Source organism: Pipistrellus hanaki (assembly GCF_964339955.1).
Source record: "Pipistrellus hanaki genome assembly, chromosome: 4".
Taxonomy (NCBI): Eukaryota; Metazoa; Chordata; class Mammalia; order Chiroptera; family Vespertilionidae; genus Pipistrellus; species Pipistrellus hanaki.
This window is the reverse complement of record NC_140506.1, coordinates 6,137,507-6,151,362: the sequence shown is the minus strand read 5'-3', so window position 1 is coordinate 6,151,362 and position 13,856 is coordinate 6,137,507. Positions and strand designations below refer to the sequence as shown.

The 13,856-nt window shown below is 35.9% G+C and overlaps 1 protein-coding gene across 3 annotated transcripts in view; it reads left to right on the top strand.

Annotated features, from left to right (window-relative positions):
• The window catches only part of FYB1 (FYN binding protein 1), a 124,055-nt gene that overhangs the window by 99,392 nt on the left and 10,807 nt on the right, over positions 1-13,856 (top strand). For 2 of the 3 annotated variants that reach the window (XM_084880572.1, XM_084880574.1), the window contains exons 10-16: positions 2,794-2,816; positions 4,960-5,026; positions 5,809-5,946; positions 7,755-7,780; positions 9,046-9,112; positions 12,041-12,131; positions 13,328-13,490. In XM_084880572.1, coding sequence (XP_084736698.1) covers positions 2,794-2,816; positions 4,960-5,026; positions 5,809-5,946; positions 7,755-7,780; positions 9,046-9,112; positions 12,041-12,131; positions 13,328-13,490 — 575 coding nt within the window. The remainder of the gene's footprint in view (positions 1-2,793; positions 2,817-4,959; positions 5,027-5,808; positions 5,947-7,754; positions 7,781-9,045; positions 9,113-12,040; positions 12,132-13,327; positions 13,491-13,856) is intronic. The other variant, XM_084880573.1, reaches the window with a different exon arrangement.

Sequence of the window (13,856 nt, the reverse complement as noted above, 5' to 3'; positions counted from 1 at the left end):
TGGTTACAGCCTAAGATTTACAAAATTTTTTGGACATGCATCTTCTACCTATATTACCATGTTAAAGCATGTTTATATTTTGGTTATTTTTTCAAAATCACATTTCTTTTGCTTGGGGGCTGAAGAACCACATCATATTAAAAAATGCATGTATATAGTTATGCACATACTCAAGGAAAAAAATCCACAAAAAAGAAGGATATATTTTTAATTGAGCGTTCTTTAACCATATTAGGTGAATATTTCCCAGACGTTGCTACTTTCTCCATATCATCAAGTCCCTACATCCCACAACTCTAAAAACATGCTCTAGTTAGTAGACATGTAACAGAGAATCTTCTATGTATTAATAATAAAAATGGAACTGGAGGTAGGGTTTAATGCTTCATATTTTAAACAAGTATAAAACTACAACATTTACTAGCTTCTATTCTTCTCACACATACTTAATAAGAAAATGAAAGAAGAGATGTAATTTCTACACAAGTTTTGTTTTTGAAACTACAGCTGCTGCCAGCAGGGATCGCATAACAGAACATGCTTTGTCCCTAGATCAAGAAAAGATGCTGACGATAGCCAGCAGCTTGCCCTGACAAGAATAAGAGACAGCCCCCTCCTCTCCTCCCTCCTCCAGTGCCTCCTGGTCCCTTGCACTCCTTACTCTTTCCGGCTCCCTCCAGGGGAAGGAGAGCTGACTGTGCACTACAAACTCTCTGAGCAGACACAGGCTCAAAGGCACAGGTCCCGACAGCTGACCTTCTCTTTTTCTTCTCATTTAAGACAATTTCTGGAATAAATATGAAGATGGAAAGAAAGGAAATTACAAATGCAAATTCCAATCCTCCATCACATAGCAAAATGTTTCTATATATGTTTCCCTATCTTTTTCCTTCCATTTATTCTTTTTCTTTTTCCTTCTCTTTTCTCACACTCTCCCTCTCCTTACCTCTCCTTCATCTGTTAAATGTTTTATATTTGAAAGCTAAAGAATTGCTCTAGGCATGTGGCCAGTGTGGCTCAGTTGGTTGAGCATGGACCCATGCCCAGGGAGGTTGCCAGGCAAATTCCCCATCAAGGCACATGCCGGGCTTGCAGGCTTGATCTCCAGTAGGGGGAATGAGAGAAGGGGTATAATAGATAGATATTTCTCATTGATGATTCTATCTCTCCCTTCCTCTCTCTCTCAAATTAATAAAAACAGAAGTGCTTTAGGAATTAAATAGTGGGTGGCAGCTTTGCTCCTGATTCTGATAACCTGGTTCTTTGAAAATTGAATTTTCAAAGAAATATATCCCATCAGAATTTCCAAGATGGGATATATTTGCCATGAGTGTCAACCAATCCGATTGTAACTCTTCACATAATTCTCTCTGCTTTATGCTTAAAAGCACGTGTCAGAGAATAAGAGTGTGAAAATAGTTGTAAGTAAAGAGGATACTTAAGCGTCATCAAAAGTTAATTTCTTGCTTACATAGTAAAACATCTATAGAGTGTTTTTCTATAAATTCCATTAGCAAGAGACTTTTATTTCTATATTAACCATAGATTTGCATCAGACCAATTTCTCTAATCTGCCTTTAAGGTTGAGGAATCAGATGTCAGTATAATTATACTGTCTGGTTATAATATCAGACTGATAGCTGTTGTAGGTAGATTAGCCAAAGGGTCAACATGGCGGTCCAGGGAGTGCTGCCAAAACAACATTCTCCAGGAAGGCAGGATGCTGAGGCTCTGGTCTCAGCTCTTCAGTTCATTGAAAAGGTTTGGTCAAGTCATTGAATTTCTCAGAGCTTCTGTTTCTTTTCAACAGATTGAGGGGATTGAAGCAGATGAATTCTGAGATGGTCCGGGTCTCACAATTTACACTTCTTTTGCTGTCCCAGAATTCACATTTTAGTGGCAAACACAGGCAAAGAAACAGATGATTATAAAAGAGGGATATAGTACCCTAGCCGGGCTCAGTGGTTAGAGCAACGGCCAGGAGACTGAAAGGTCACGTGTTCAATTCCAATCAAGGGCACATATCTCAGTTGCAGGCTTGATCCCCAGCAGCAGGTGGCATGCAGGAGGCAACCAATCAATATGTCTCTCTCACATCAATGTTTCTCTCTCTCTGTCTCTTCCCCTCCCTTCTAATCTCTCTAAAAATCAGTGGGAAAAATATCTTTGAGTAAGGATTAACAAAAAAATAAATAAATATAGGGATATAGAATGATATACAAGTAAATAAGAAATACAAGCAGTCTGGATTTAGAAAATCAGGGACTACACTCTAGATAGCCCCGTGAGTAATACTTTAAAATTTATCAATTTTTAAAACTTATCCTGTTTAAAATAAGATGTAATATCATGTACTAAGAATAAAATACTATGGTTATAAGATATTGAAAGAGAATTGATTTAATACAATAATAGTTCTATATGGCTCATGGAATAATACTCTTTTTTTTTTTTTGATAAATCCTTCTATGGAATGATGTAATAATGTATAACCCAAAAACTGCCTCATGGGAAAATGTTAGGAGCAAACAGTATCGTTGTTTTGAATACTTTATGTAGTATCAAAACTCACTTGGTTCTGATGAGGTTTGTTTTGTTTTGTATTTTGTTTTGTCACTATAGGCCTTGTTACTATGCATCTCTTATGAAACAGAACAATTTTCTTCTTCACATATCCTAAGAACTTTGAACTGGAGTCATTTCTCTTTGGTATAATTGCTCATACAAGTGCTTCTCTTCCTAATAACTACGTAACTCACATGCGAATTTGACCTGTCTCTGTTTTTTTTCTAGCCACAGTCAGAGTGGAAGTGGAGGTAAGCCACACACTTTTAGCAGAAGTTTTTCCAAGTCTTCAACATTTTTGTGTACATTAATGATGCAATTTCTTTGTCTGCACCTTGCGAGGAGCATATTAAAGTGGTAGAATGAACACCGGACTGAAACCAATGGCCTGGATTTCAGCCCTGGTCACCGAGTATCCCTGAGCAATTCGCTTCTTCCTCCCAATGCTTGTTATGAGTCAGAAGTTGGCTCCACTTTCGGTGTGCCCAGGGCAGCGCTGATTGTGCCAGCTGTATAGGCATCATTCCTAGAGCACCCTCCTTCATGTTCAGAAGTATCATTGATTGTATAACTTATATGGTCACCTTATCTGTGACTCCTAATGATCCCTTGATTTCTCATCAACAAAATAAGGGAGTTTTACCAAAACTTTGCAGTGCTAGCATTTTCATCCTAAAGTTAAATTTCAAATCCATTGTACATTTTCTAAAATTTTTATTGAATTTATTGGCATGACATTGATTAATAAAATTATGTCAGTTTTGGGTATATAATTCTATATTACATCATCTGTATATTGTATTGTTTGTACACCACTCCAGGTTAATGCTCTTCCATCACCATATATCAATCCCCTCTTTATTCTCTTCTAACTCCCCATACTCCCCTTTCCCTCTGGTCATCACCGTACTATTGTCTGTGTCTATGAGGCTTTTGTGTGTGTGTGTGTGTGTGTGTGTGTGTGTGTGTAATTGTGTGTGTGCGCTTAATCCCTTCATCTTTTTCACCCAGTCCCAAAGCCCCCCCCCCCCCCGATGGCTATCAATCTGTTCTCTATCTATGAGTCTATTTCTGTTTTGTTAGTTTGTTTTGTTCATTAAATTCTACATATGACTGGCTTATTTCACTTAGCATACTACTCTCCGGGTTCATCCATGCTGTTGCAAAGGGTAAAGTTTCCTTCTTTTTTATAGCTAAGTAGTATTCCATTGTTGAAATATCCCACAGCTATTTTATCCATTTATCTACTGCTGGGCACTTGGCTATTGTAAATAGTGCTGCGGTGAACATAGGGGTGCATACATTCTTTCAAATTAGTGTTTCTGGCTTCTTCAGATCTATTCCCAGAAGTGGAATATCTGGGTCACAAGGCAGTTCCATCTTTAATTTTTTGAGGAAGCTCCATATTATTTTCCATAGTGGTTGTACCAATCTGCATTCCTATCAACAGTGCACGAGAGTCCCCTTTTCTCCACATCCTCACCAGCACTTGTTGTTTGTTGCCTTATTAATGACAGCCATTCTGACAGGTGTGAGGTTATAATTTATATTTCGCTGATGATTAGTGATGTTGAGCATCTTTCCATGTGTCCATTGGCCATCTGTATGTCCTCTTTGGAGAAGTGTTTATTTGGGTCTTTTGCCCATTTTTTTAATTGGATTGTTTGTTTTTGGTGTTGAGTTTTATAAGTGCTTTATAAATTTTGGATTTTAACCCCTCATCAGAAGTATCATTGGCAAATATAGTCTCCTATATTGTGCATATTTTTGCACAGAGAAGCTACTCAATAAACATTTGTTAAATAAGTGTTTGTCAAACACCGAGGTTCCTGGGGGTTTTGGGATAACACTCAAACAAAGTATTTTAACTTTTAAAATATTACATTGATGCAGTGAAATTAAAAAAAAATAAAATGTTTGTTTCAGCTACCATCAATATTTACAAATTCACATTTCATTCCCTTTGCTTTTCTTTACTTATACTTTGGTTAATAGCTTTTTCTAAATGTCTTCTCACTATTAAATTTTTCTTATCATCTTCTCCCCTCTCTTTTTCAACAATAAATATTTAACTCTATTTCTTTTTCTAATATTTATTCTACACATTTCTCTCTAGTGCACAGTACCTATTATTATCCCTCATAGTTGTATTGTATTTCACCTGCAAAAATTCTGTCTACACAGAATAGTGTACCTACTATCTATGTGAGAGTGAGGGAGTAAAATTATTTTTCATTTAAATAGCTACTACTTTTATATAAGTAGCTATTTATTTAAATAGTTACTATGTTTTATATAGTTAAATGAAGCATATTATTATCAAAGTTTGAGCGACTATTACACAACCAAATTACAAAACTAAAAGAAGCTTTTTCCCTCTTGCTCCAAATGAAGGGATGTTTCCACCTCCCCCAGATGATGATATTTATGATGGGATTGAAGAGGAAGATGCTGATGATGGGTAAGCATAATCAGTGAATTTCCATCTTGCAAATTATTGTATTTACTAAAATCTCCTGAAGTTTTGGATTGTAGTTAGAATAAAAAAGCATAAAATAGTGTTCTTTTTATAAATTATCAAAAAAGGGATTTAAAAGTTGAGTTAACAGCCATAAATCAGGAAGTGTAATTGTTTGGAAAAACCTAGACAATTATGTCAAAAGAAGTGATTTTAAAAAGAGATAAAGAATTGCAGATATTGTGTGTTTTTTGTTTTCCAGATTTTTCCCAATCATTTATTTATTAATAATTTACTTTTACAACAAGCTCCTTAGAGTCTATCAGTTGCATGGCCATTCTTTGTACAATAATCATAGTCATAGGAACCCCAAATAAATTGAGACTATATTCTATATGTGGCAAAATCAGTACTGAATACCCTACCCTTGAGTTGTCTAAACTTTCAAAATGGCATATTTTAAATTTTAAGACCTATTAATTACTTACTTTTAATAAAAAATAAAACTAAATTGATGTTTAAAACTTAATCTTGACTTACTATTTTAAGAATCAAGGGAAAACTCACCAAATAAAAAAAAAATACAATGTACCTGCTCCTTACCTTACTAAGCAGGAGTATTCAGAGCTCATGACTTGTAAGCTTAATCGCACCATCTTGGCTACAATGAGTAGCTCACTGCCTGAATGATCAATGCAGTCTATTTATAACAAGCCTTAATGTCCACCCAATGTCTTCGTGTTCCATTGATTATGCCATTCTGATCAATGCCTGTATGCCCTAAGCTCCACACTACAGGTTGAAGAGAAGAATAACTCGTGGTCCTGGGGGATTTTGAAGATTTTAAAGGGAAAAGATGACAGAAAGAAAAGTATACGAGAAAAACCTAAAGACTCTGAGTCAGACAATAATGAAGGTTCATCGTAAGAGTCACCCAACCAAATCCAGTGCACAATAACTACACTAATACTAATTTAATCAAGTCCTACTAATATTTTGTAACCAATAACCAAATTCTGACAGGCTTACACAATTTTAATATTATTTTAAATTAATCACCTTAGCCTCACTTACTGTCTCACCCTTAAACTCCTGCATTTACATAAGAGGAGCACTAAGTATTTTTTTAAATTATGATTCACAGATATACTTTGTTTTCCTGACAAACATGCACAAATACACACACACACACACACACACGTTCACACATTCATAACTTAATAGGACTTTTTAAACTGTAACATTAGATCTAAAAGCTCACAATTCCTATGCCATATTTTATCATATAATATATTGCATTAACTACTCCTCAAAATATACTTACTCTTTTTTTAAATATATTTATATTGATTTCAGAAAGGAAAGGAAAAGGGGAGGGAGAGGAAGAGAGGGAAAGAGAAAGAGAAACATCAATGATGAGAGAGAATCATTGATTGGTTGCCTCCTGCATGCCCCCTTAACCAGAATGGAACCAGGGACCCTTCAGTCCACAGGTCGACGCTCTATCCACTGAGCCAAACCATCTATGGCAAATATACTTACTCTTTTAAAAAATAATTTGCTAGACATAAAGAACACATTTGAAATTTTTTTTCTCTAAACACACTATTTAAAGTTTTTGTAACTCACTTTCACAATAGTGACATATTAATGCTATTTGAATGATATATTTATACAATACTAAAGTTAGCCTAAATATCTTCAGTTTGTCTAAATAAAAATTAATGCAACAATTTTCTCTATCCAAAAATAACCTTTAGTACAAATTCCATTCATGTGAATTTGAAGGATCTTAATCATGTTATCTGGTACATGACTCAACTCTTTTGTGAGACACTAAAACATCACTCAATAAATAGGACACTTAAAACTATAGCTGAACATACAAATCTTTTGATGAAGCATTACTCAAATATAATCCTTACTTAGAAATAAAAGCCAAGATTATTTTTTCTCCTTCAATTACACAAAAGCTAATTCTAATTTTGGATTATTTGAACTAACGACCTCTCATACTTACATAAAACTGTGCACCACTCTTCCAGTGATGTGTGTGTGTGTGTGTGTGTGTGTGTGTGTGTGTGTGTGTGTGTGTTTAAAGTTTAAAGTTCAGGAAGTAATAAAAGCAAAGACCTTTTTCTTTTGCAACTAAATGACACCCAATCCTGATTTCAGATCACTCCTATTAATAAGCTCTCTCTCACTTGTTTCAGTGGATATGCCTCTCTTATTCACCATTCTCCTGTTTGGGGATATATATTCGGGATATATATAGGATTCTTCATGGTCATATGAAGAATCTTAGACCTTTGTAAATTTCGATTCTGCATTTCTACTCTTTGAGTCAAACAAAGAGTTTTGGCCTGAGCTATGCCACAATGAATCCAAAATATTGAGGCCATTTAATTTACTTTGTGGTAATAATGTGCCCAAACCTCATAAGACAAATCAGAAAACGTGATCCAATGGCTACGAGAAAATAAATCAGTGACTGCCTTGACTCCTGCCTTTTTTGGCTAACATTGGAGTTCAAAAAAGGCTTGCTAAATTCCAAATCAATGACCAGAAACTGGACTTAATGGAGAAATGGAGGATGAGAAAGGAATGATGGCCAACAGATTGATTGGCCTCAGTAAGCTTCCAGTCTGTTACATGTCCATGTCTCTCTAAAATAATCAATTTCTGTGTTTATATTGTTGTGATTATAATTGTGTTTTCATTTTTTTTCCAGTTTCCCTGCTCCTCCTAAACAATTGGGTAAGTAATAAAAACTAACTATATATTTTATGTCTCATTTCTTGCAGGTTTGGGGAGTGAAATAGAAATCATTGGATATAGTCATAATATCTGGATTTAAGTTCTGACTGAAAATAATAAGTTGTGGAACTTTGTCTAGTAACGTCACAGTTTCTCAACAATGAAATAGCATGGAGAGGAAAATTTTAAATATTGATGGTTTTCAAACAGTTCTTCCAGTGGATGAGGGTCATAATGGAAAAAGGGATAGGCAGGCAGGGGTGGACAGCAACTTTCCCATGCTCCCAATTCAATCAGAGCTTGATACATTGGACTTCTGCATAACAATCTCTTAAAACAAATCAGATTAGATGCCACCCTTCTAAATCTACTTTTTTTATTTTTATTTTTATTTTTATTTTTATTTTTTAAAATATATTTCTATTGATTTTTTACAGAGAGAAAGAGAGAGGAATAGAGAGTTAGAAACATCAATGAGAGAGAAACATCAATCAGCTGCCTCTTGCGTACCCCCTACTGAGGATGTGCCCGCAACCAAGGTACATGCCCTTGAAGGGAATCGAATCTGGGACCTTTCAGTCTGCAGGCTGACGTTCTATCCACTGAGCCAAACTGGTTTTGGGTACTTTTTTTATTTTTTAAAATGTCTAATTTATGTTATATTTGGAAAATTTTTCACTGCTACATATAAACATTTCTTCTTTGTACAATTTCAATCAGTTTTGTGTTGTTGTTGTTTTTTTTTTCCTCACCCAAGGATATTTTCCCATTGATTTTTAGCGAGAGTGGGAAAGAGAGGAAAAGACAGAGAGAAGCATTGATATGAGAGAAACACATCAATTGGTTGCCTCCTCCCTTGCCTCCCAGGTGAAGGTTAAAATAAGTAAATAAAATTTTAAAAAATAAAATGATATATTATTTAACACCCCAGATCCCAAAAGAATCTTGATTTCAATACTGCCATTGACCAGTAATGTAATTTTTGGGGGTCAGTAACCTACTAATACTGACATTCATCAGACTTGTGAATCTTCAAATAACTTGTCACTGTTTGGGGTTTTTCATGGCCACTAACATTTGGAGGGACGTTTAACACAGTCATCCAATGAGGTGTGAACTCCTCCCCTTTAGGGAGCAGACACTACTTTCAGGAGAAATGTACAGAGGCCACAGGAACACTTACTTTGTTCTCCTTGAAACATTAAATGCTCATGTCGAAATTTGAACTAACAGCATTTCAACATTGGATATTTGTCTTCTGTTAGATTTGGGGGAGGAAGTCTATGATGACGTTGATGCCTCTGATTACCCCTCACCTTCGGCAGACATGAAGTAAGTAAGATGTTCTCATTACGATGAAGTGATGAAAATGAGACTGCTCAAGAACACTGAACTCAAATCAAACTCCGATACGTGTGCATCTGCTGTGTGAGATCGAGTTCCCTCTGTCTTCTCCCTGGTCCCAGCTCTAACTTCCTGCCATGTTTGTGAGTGGATAGCCCTGATCCTCCTCTTTCTCTCTCTCCTTCCTCACCTCTTCCTCTTGCCCTCCCCTCTCCCCATGGCTTACTGTCCTCTGGTTATCCTCTGCTCTGTGACTCACTGATGTCTGCATTCATTCGTTTATTCTCTGAGAAAATATTTGAGAGCTTGATCACATTGATCTCACGGATTCATCTCCTCCCTTTATTTTTACTGTTCCCCCAGAACCATTTTGTCTTGACTACTCTTCTTATTTATATATCAGCCTCCACCGCCTTGTGTCAGCCTCTTCTACGGGAGGAAGACTGGTTCTTTAACAGGACTTCTGGTCTCTTTTTTACAAAAGCATCAGTTTCTCAACAATTTATTCAAATTAAAAAAAAAAAAGTCAATAGAGACATTCTTCAGCTCACCTAAGGTTTCAATTAACTTTTAGGCTAAAATGGTAAGATATTCTAAAATCAGTTGATACAAAATGCATTCCTTTTGAAAACTCTTTTGAAATGGAAAATCACACGGTAGGATCTATTTTTGTGGCTCAGTAACTATGTGAGATGATCTGATACATACGTGCATAAAAGAAAAAAAGAAAAGTGAACAAAAAGATCCTGGACTTGATTAGCTGAAAGGTGAAAGTAACATAAGTGGAATACAATAAGTGATATCTTCCGAGCTGCACTGGTGAAAATGCATAAAATAAACTCAAAATATTTATTTTTTATCAAGATTGCTAAACTAATTTTACTGGACAAGAGGCAGTACCAAGATTACAGAAACCGGAGGGGGAATATGCTGTCATTACTAATATATATGAGCATCACGCTCCACGGGCAGAGCGACAAAAGCCAAAAGGAGAACCCCGGTCTCAGTTCTCCATGAATGGAAAACGTCATCTCAGCGCCCTTTAGCTTTCATATTCCTCACCATTGGGAAATGGCTCCCCTCCCTAGCAGTTCTCCATGCCTTTTCTCTGTTTTGTGTTCCTGTGGAGATGCCGCTACATCCCATACAACATCTCTCTAGGAACCCAGAGTCACACACTGACCCTTCTCTTCACGAAAAATAAACACCAGCTGATTCAACTTAACCTGAGATGCAGCTGTTTTCTTACCCATTGCTTATTTTCAGAGTTTAAAACAATTTTATGTTCTCTAGCATAGTGTTCTATTTTTAAATACATGATTTGCAAAGATAGCTGGTGGTGAAGTTTTGGCATTCCTGTACATTCTGATCATGTCAGAGTGCTCATCAGATATGGGGTGTTCCACTCTTGCCCAGAGTACCCTAGGATGGGAGATACTGAGTGAGGAAGCAGGATATTGTCCTGACTCATCTCACAGGGATTCACTAAATTCTAAGGTTAAGAATTTAAGAAACAACATTTTAAATAAATCAGTTATAGACAACATTTTATCTTGTCAAACTCACTGCCCATAGGCCACATGCGTCCCACAATGGATATTTTTGTGGCCCAGCCAATAAAACTGTATGTAAGAAACCTTTTAATAAAAATTTCATAACTTAATTTTTACAATATCCTGTTATACATAATTATGAATAAGGAACTATAAAGTTCGCTAATGACTTGTTACTATAACCATGTTGCATTAATTTCCCTTACGCACCTATGCGCAGGCGCACCATTTCTCTCCACTGATACCAGCAGTGAATATTTTAGCAGTCAATTGCCATGCCATTAGTCTTGTATTGACTTGTTTGGTGTGCACAACAGGAAGCATTTTGCTTTCAGAAATAAGAAAAATAGGTTTATTTGCATTGTGCTTATTAATTTGTGTAATTATTTGGTGTCTGATAAGTGAATGTTCAAGAAAAAATATTAATTTTTATTAAAATGTTCTATTAATTTATGTTAATAATTACTCATTTACTTCAGCCCTTTTTATTCAGTATGTCTCTATTAAAATAAACCTACATTTCTCTGAAAATTGTAACTTTTGTTTTTTTGCTGCCCACATAAACCTTGACTTTGTTGATTTGGCCTGTGTTAGCCTTTGAGTTTGACATGCTTGCAGTACACCAACCCCACTTAGTCTAACTAATTGGAATTTTAAATTAGTTTAATGTAATCATAATTGCTAGCAATTGGGCAAGGGCAATTTATTTTTTTAAAAGCTCCTCAGGTAAGCCTGGCTGGCATGGCACAGTTGTTGAGCATCAACCTATGAACCACGAGGTTCTGGTTCGATTCCCGGTCAAGGCACATGCCCAGGTTGCAGGCTCCATCCCTGGTATAGGGCTTCTAGAAGGCAGCCAGTTAATGATTCTCTCTCATCATTGATGTTTCTATCTTTCTCTCTTTCTCCCTTCCTCTCTGAAATCAGTAAAAATATATTTAAATATATGCTATACATACATGCATAAATATATATGACACACAGCTCCCAGGTGAGCTGTATGGGGCCACGCTGGAGAACCGCTGTCTCGGACTTATCACCTCTTATGACAATTGGCTTTACCAATTGGTATCACTATGGCTCCGCTTTAAGTAGATATGGAAAGGCCAATATATTGATAAACTTCTTAAGCTATGAAAATCCATTTTTAAGTGCTCTTTTTAAAAAAAGCATTTTCTATGACATTGGCCAATTCTTTTGCATTATGAAATGCCATCATTTATTACAATGACTGTATTGAGACAAATAATGAAAAACAAAATTTAACAAAAATTTAATGTTATCACTAACATTTCTATAATACATTATTCTTTTTTATATTTTCTAAACTAAGTGTTGTTTTACCTGTGTTCTGCCTTCTCAGTCAAGGAGCCAAGGCCAGAACAGAAGAAAAAGACCTTAAGAAGCTCAAAAAGCAGGAAAAAGAAGAAAAAGACTTCAGGAAAAAATTTAAAGTATGTCATATTTAAATATCATACAAAGTTCAAAGTGCTAATGAAAAAAAATTCTATTATTTTAAATTCCAAAATGAATATATCAGAAATGTAATGATCAGTATCACAGCTATCCATCATAACTCCTATATTTTCTATGAAATTTATTTTAGATTTAAATTTATTCCTATAACAAATAAAGCAAATTCGTACAATACATAATATACATAATAAAATAACCATCTAAATGGTTATTTAGCTGTCCTTTGAACTTTGATAAGAAGATAATCTAAAAATAAGACAGATAAAATAAGTGTGGTGTATATACAATGGAATATTATTCAGCCATATAAAAGGAAGAAAATCCTGCCACTTGTGACAACACAGATAGACTTTATACTAAGTGAAGTAAGCTAGACAGAGGAAGACAAACACTATGTGATATCACATACATGTAAAATCTAAAAGAAGCCAAACTTGCAGAAACATAGAGGAGAATGAGGTTTTACCAGAGGCAGGGGGAAATGGGGAGATATTGGTCTAAGGGTAAAGAGTACAAACTTTCAGTTATAAAATGAATAAGTTTTAGGGATTTGATGTACAGCATGGTCATTGTAGCTAGCAATACTGTATTATACCCTTGAAAATAATTCTTAAATGTTCTCACCACAAAAAAAAGAAATGGTAATTATGTGAAGTTATTGGGGTGTTAGCTAAACACAGTGCTTGTAATTTTAAAATATATGAAGTGTATAAAAATAAGAATGTACTTAACCTTTTAAAAAATTTTAATGAAAAATATTAAATTGGGTTGGTGAGGTTATATACGATTTTTCCCACACAAATAAAACACATTTTCTTCGCTGTTCTTTTTTTTATTATTATTATTATTTTATTGATTTTATACAGAGAGGAAGGGAGAGAGATAGAGAGTTAGAAACATCGATGAGAGAGAGTCATCAATCAGCTGCCTCTTGCACACCCCCTACTGGGGATATGCCCGCAACCAAGGTACATGCCCTTGACCGGAATCAAACCCGGGACCCTTCAGTCCCCAAGCCGACACTCTATCCATTGAGCCAAACCCAGTCCCGGCTCTTCTTAACATTATCTTTTAAAAACAAGGAATTGTTTATTTAGCAAAGACTTTCTTAATAAATACATAAATAAAATATTACTTGAATAATACTCATAATCAATAATTTTTTTCCCCCCAGTATGATGGTGAAATTAGGGTCCTGTATTCAACCACAGTCGTCCCATCCTTAACTTCTAAGAAGTGGGGAAACAGAGAGCTACCGGTGAAACCTGGTGAATCCCTCGAAGTTATACAAAACACCGACGACACAAAAGTCCTCTGCAGGAATGACGAAGGCAAATGTAAGTCACTGACCACTCTTCTGAGAAGCCCCCTGAGTGTAGCAGCCACGCAAGGCTCAATGACCACCTGCTTCCATTCTATGCTTTGTGAATTATGGGAAATAACACTTGCTGTGTTGCAATCGACATATCTGATTCCCATCTCTTTTCGTTCCCCACTTGCTCTATTTCCCATGGCAGTGCCAAATTGGTGCTTCTTGAAAGGGGGTCCCACAGACACCGGCACCAGGTGACCCTTGTGTGTGCATTGGAATCGCAGTTGCCTGCCCCCGCCCTTGACTTCCTGAGTCATGAGCTCTGGGGTCGGAGGGAACCTGTGATGATAACTCTCCCCAGCTTCTTCCTCCGTATTGAAGGAAGAGCCAC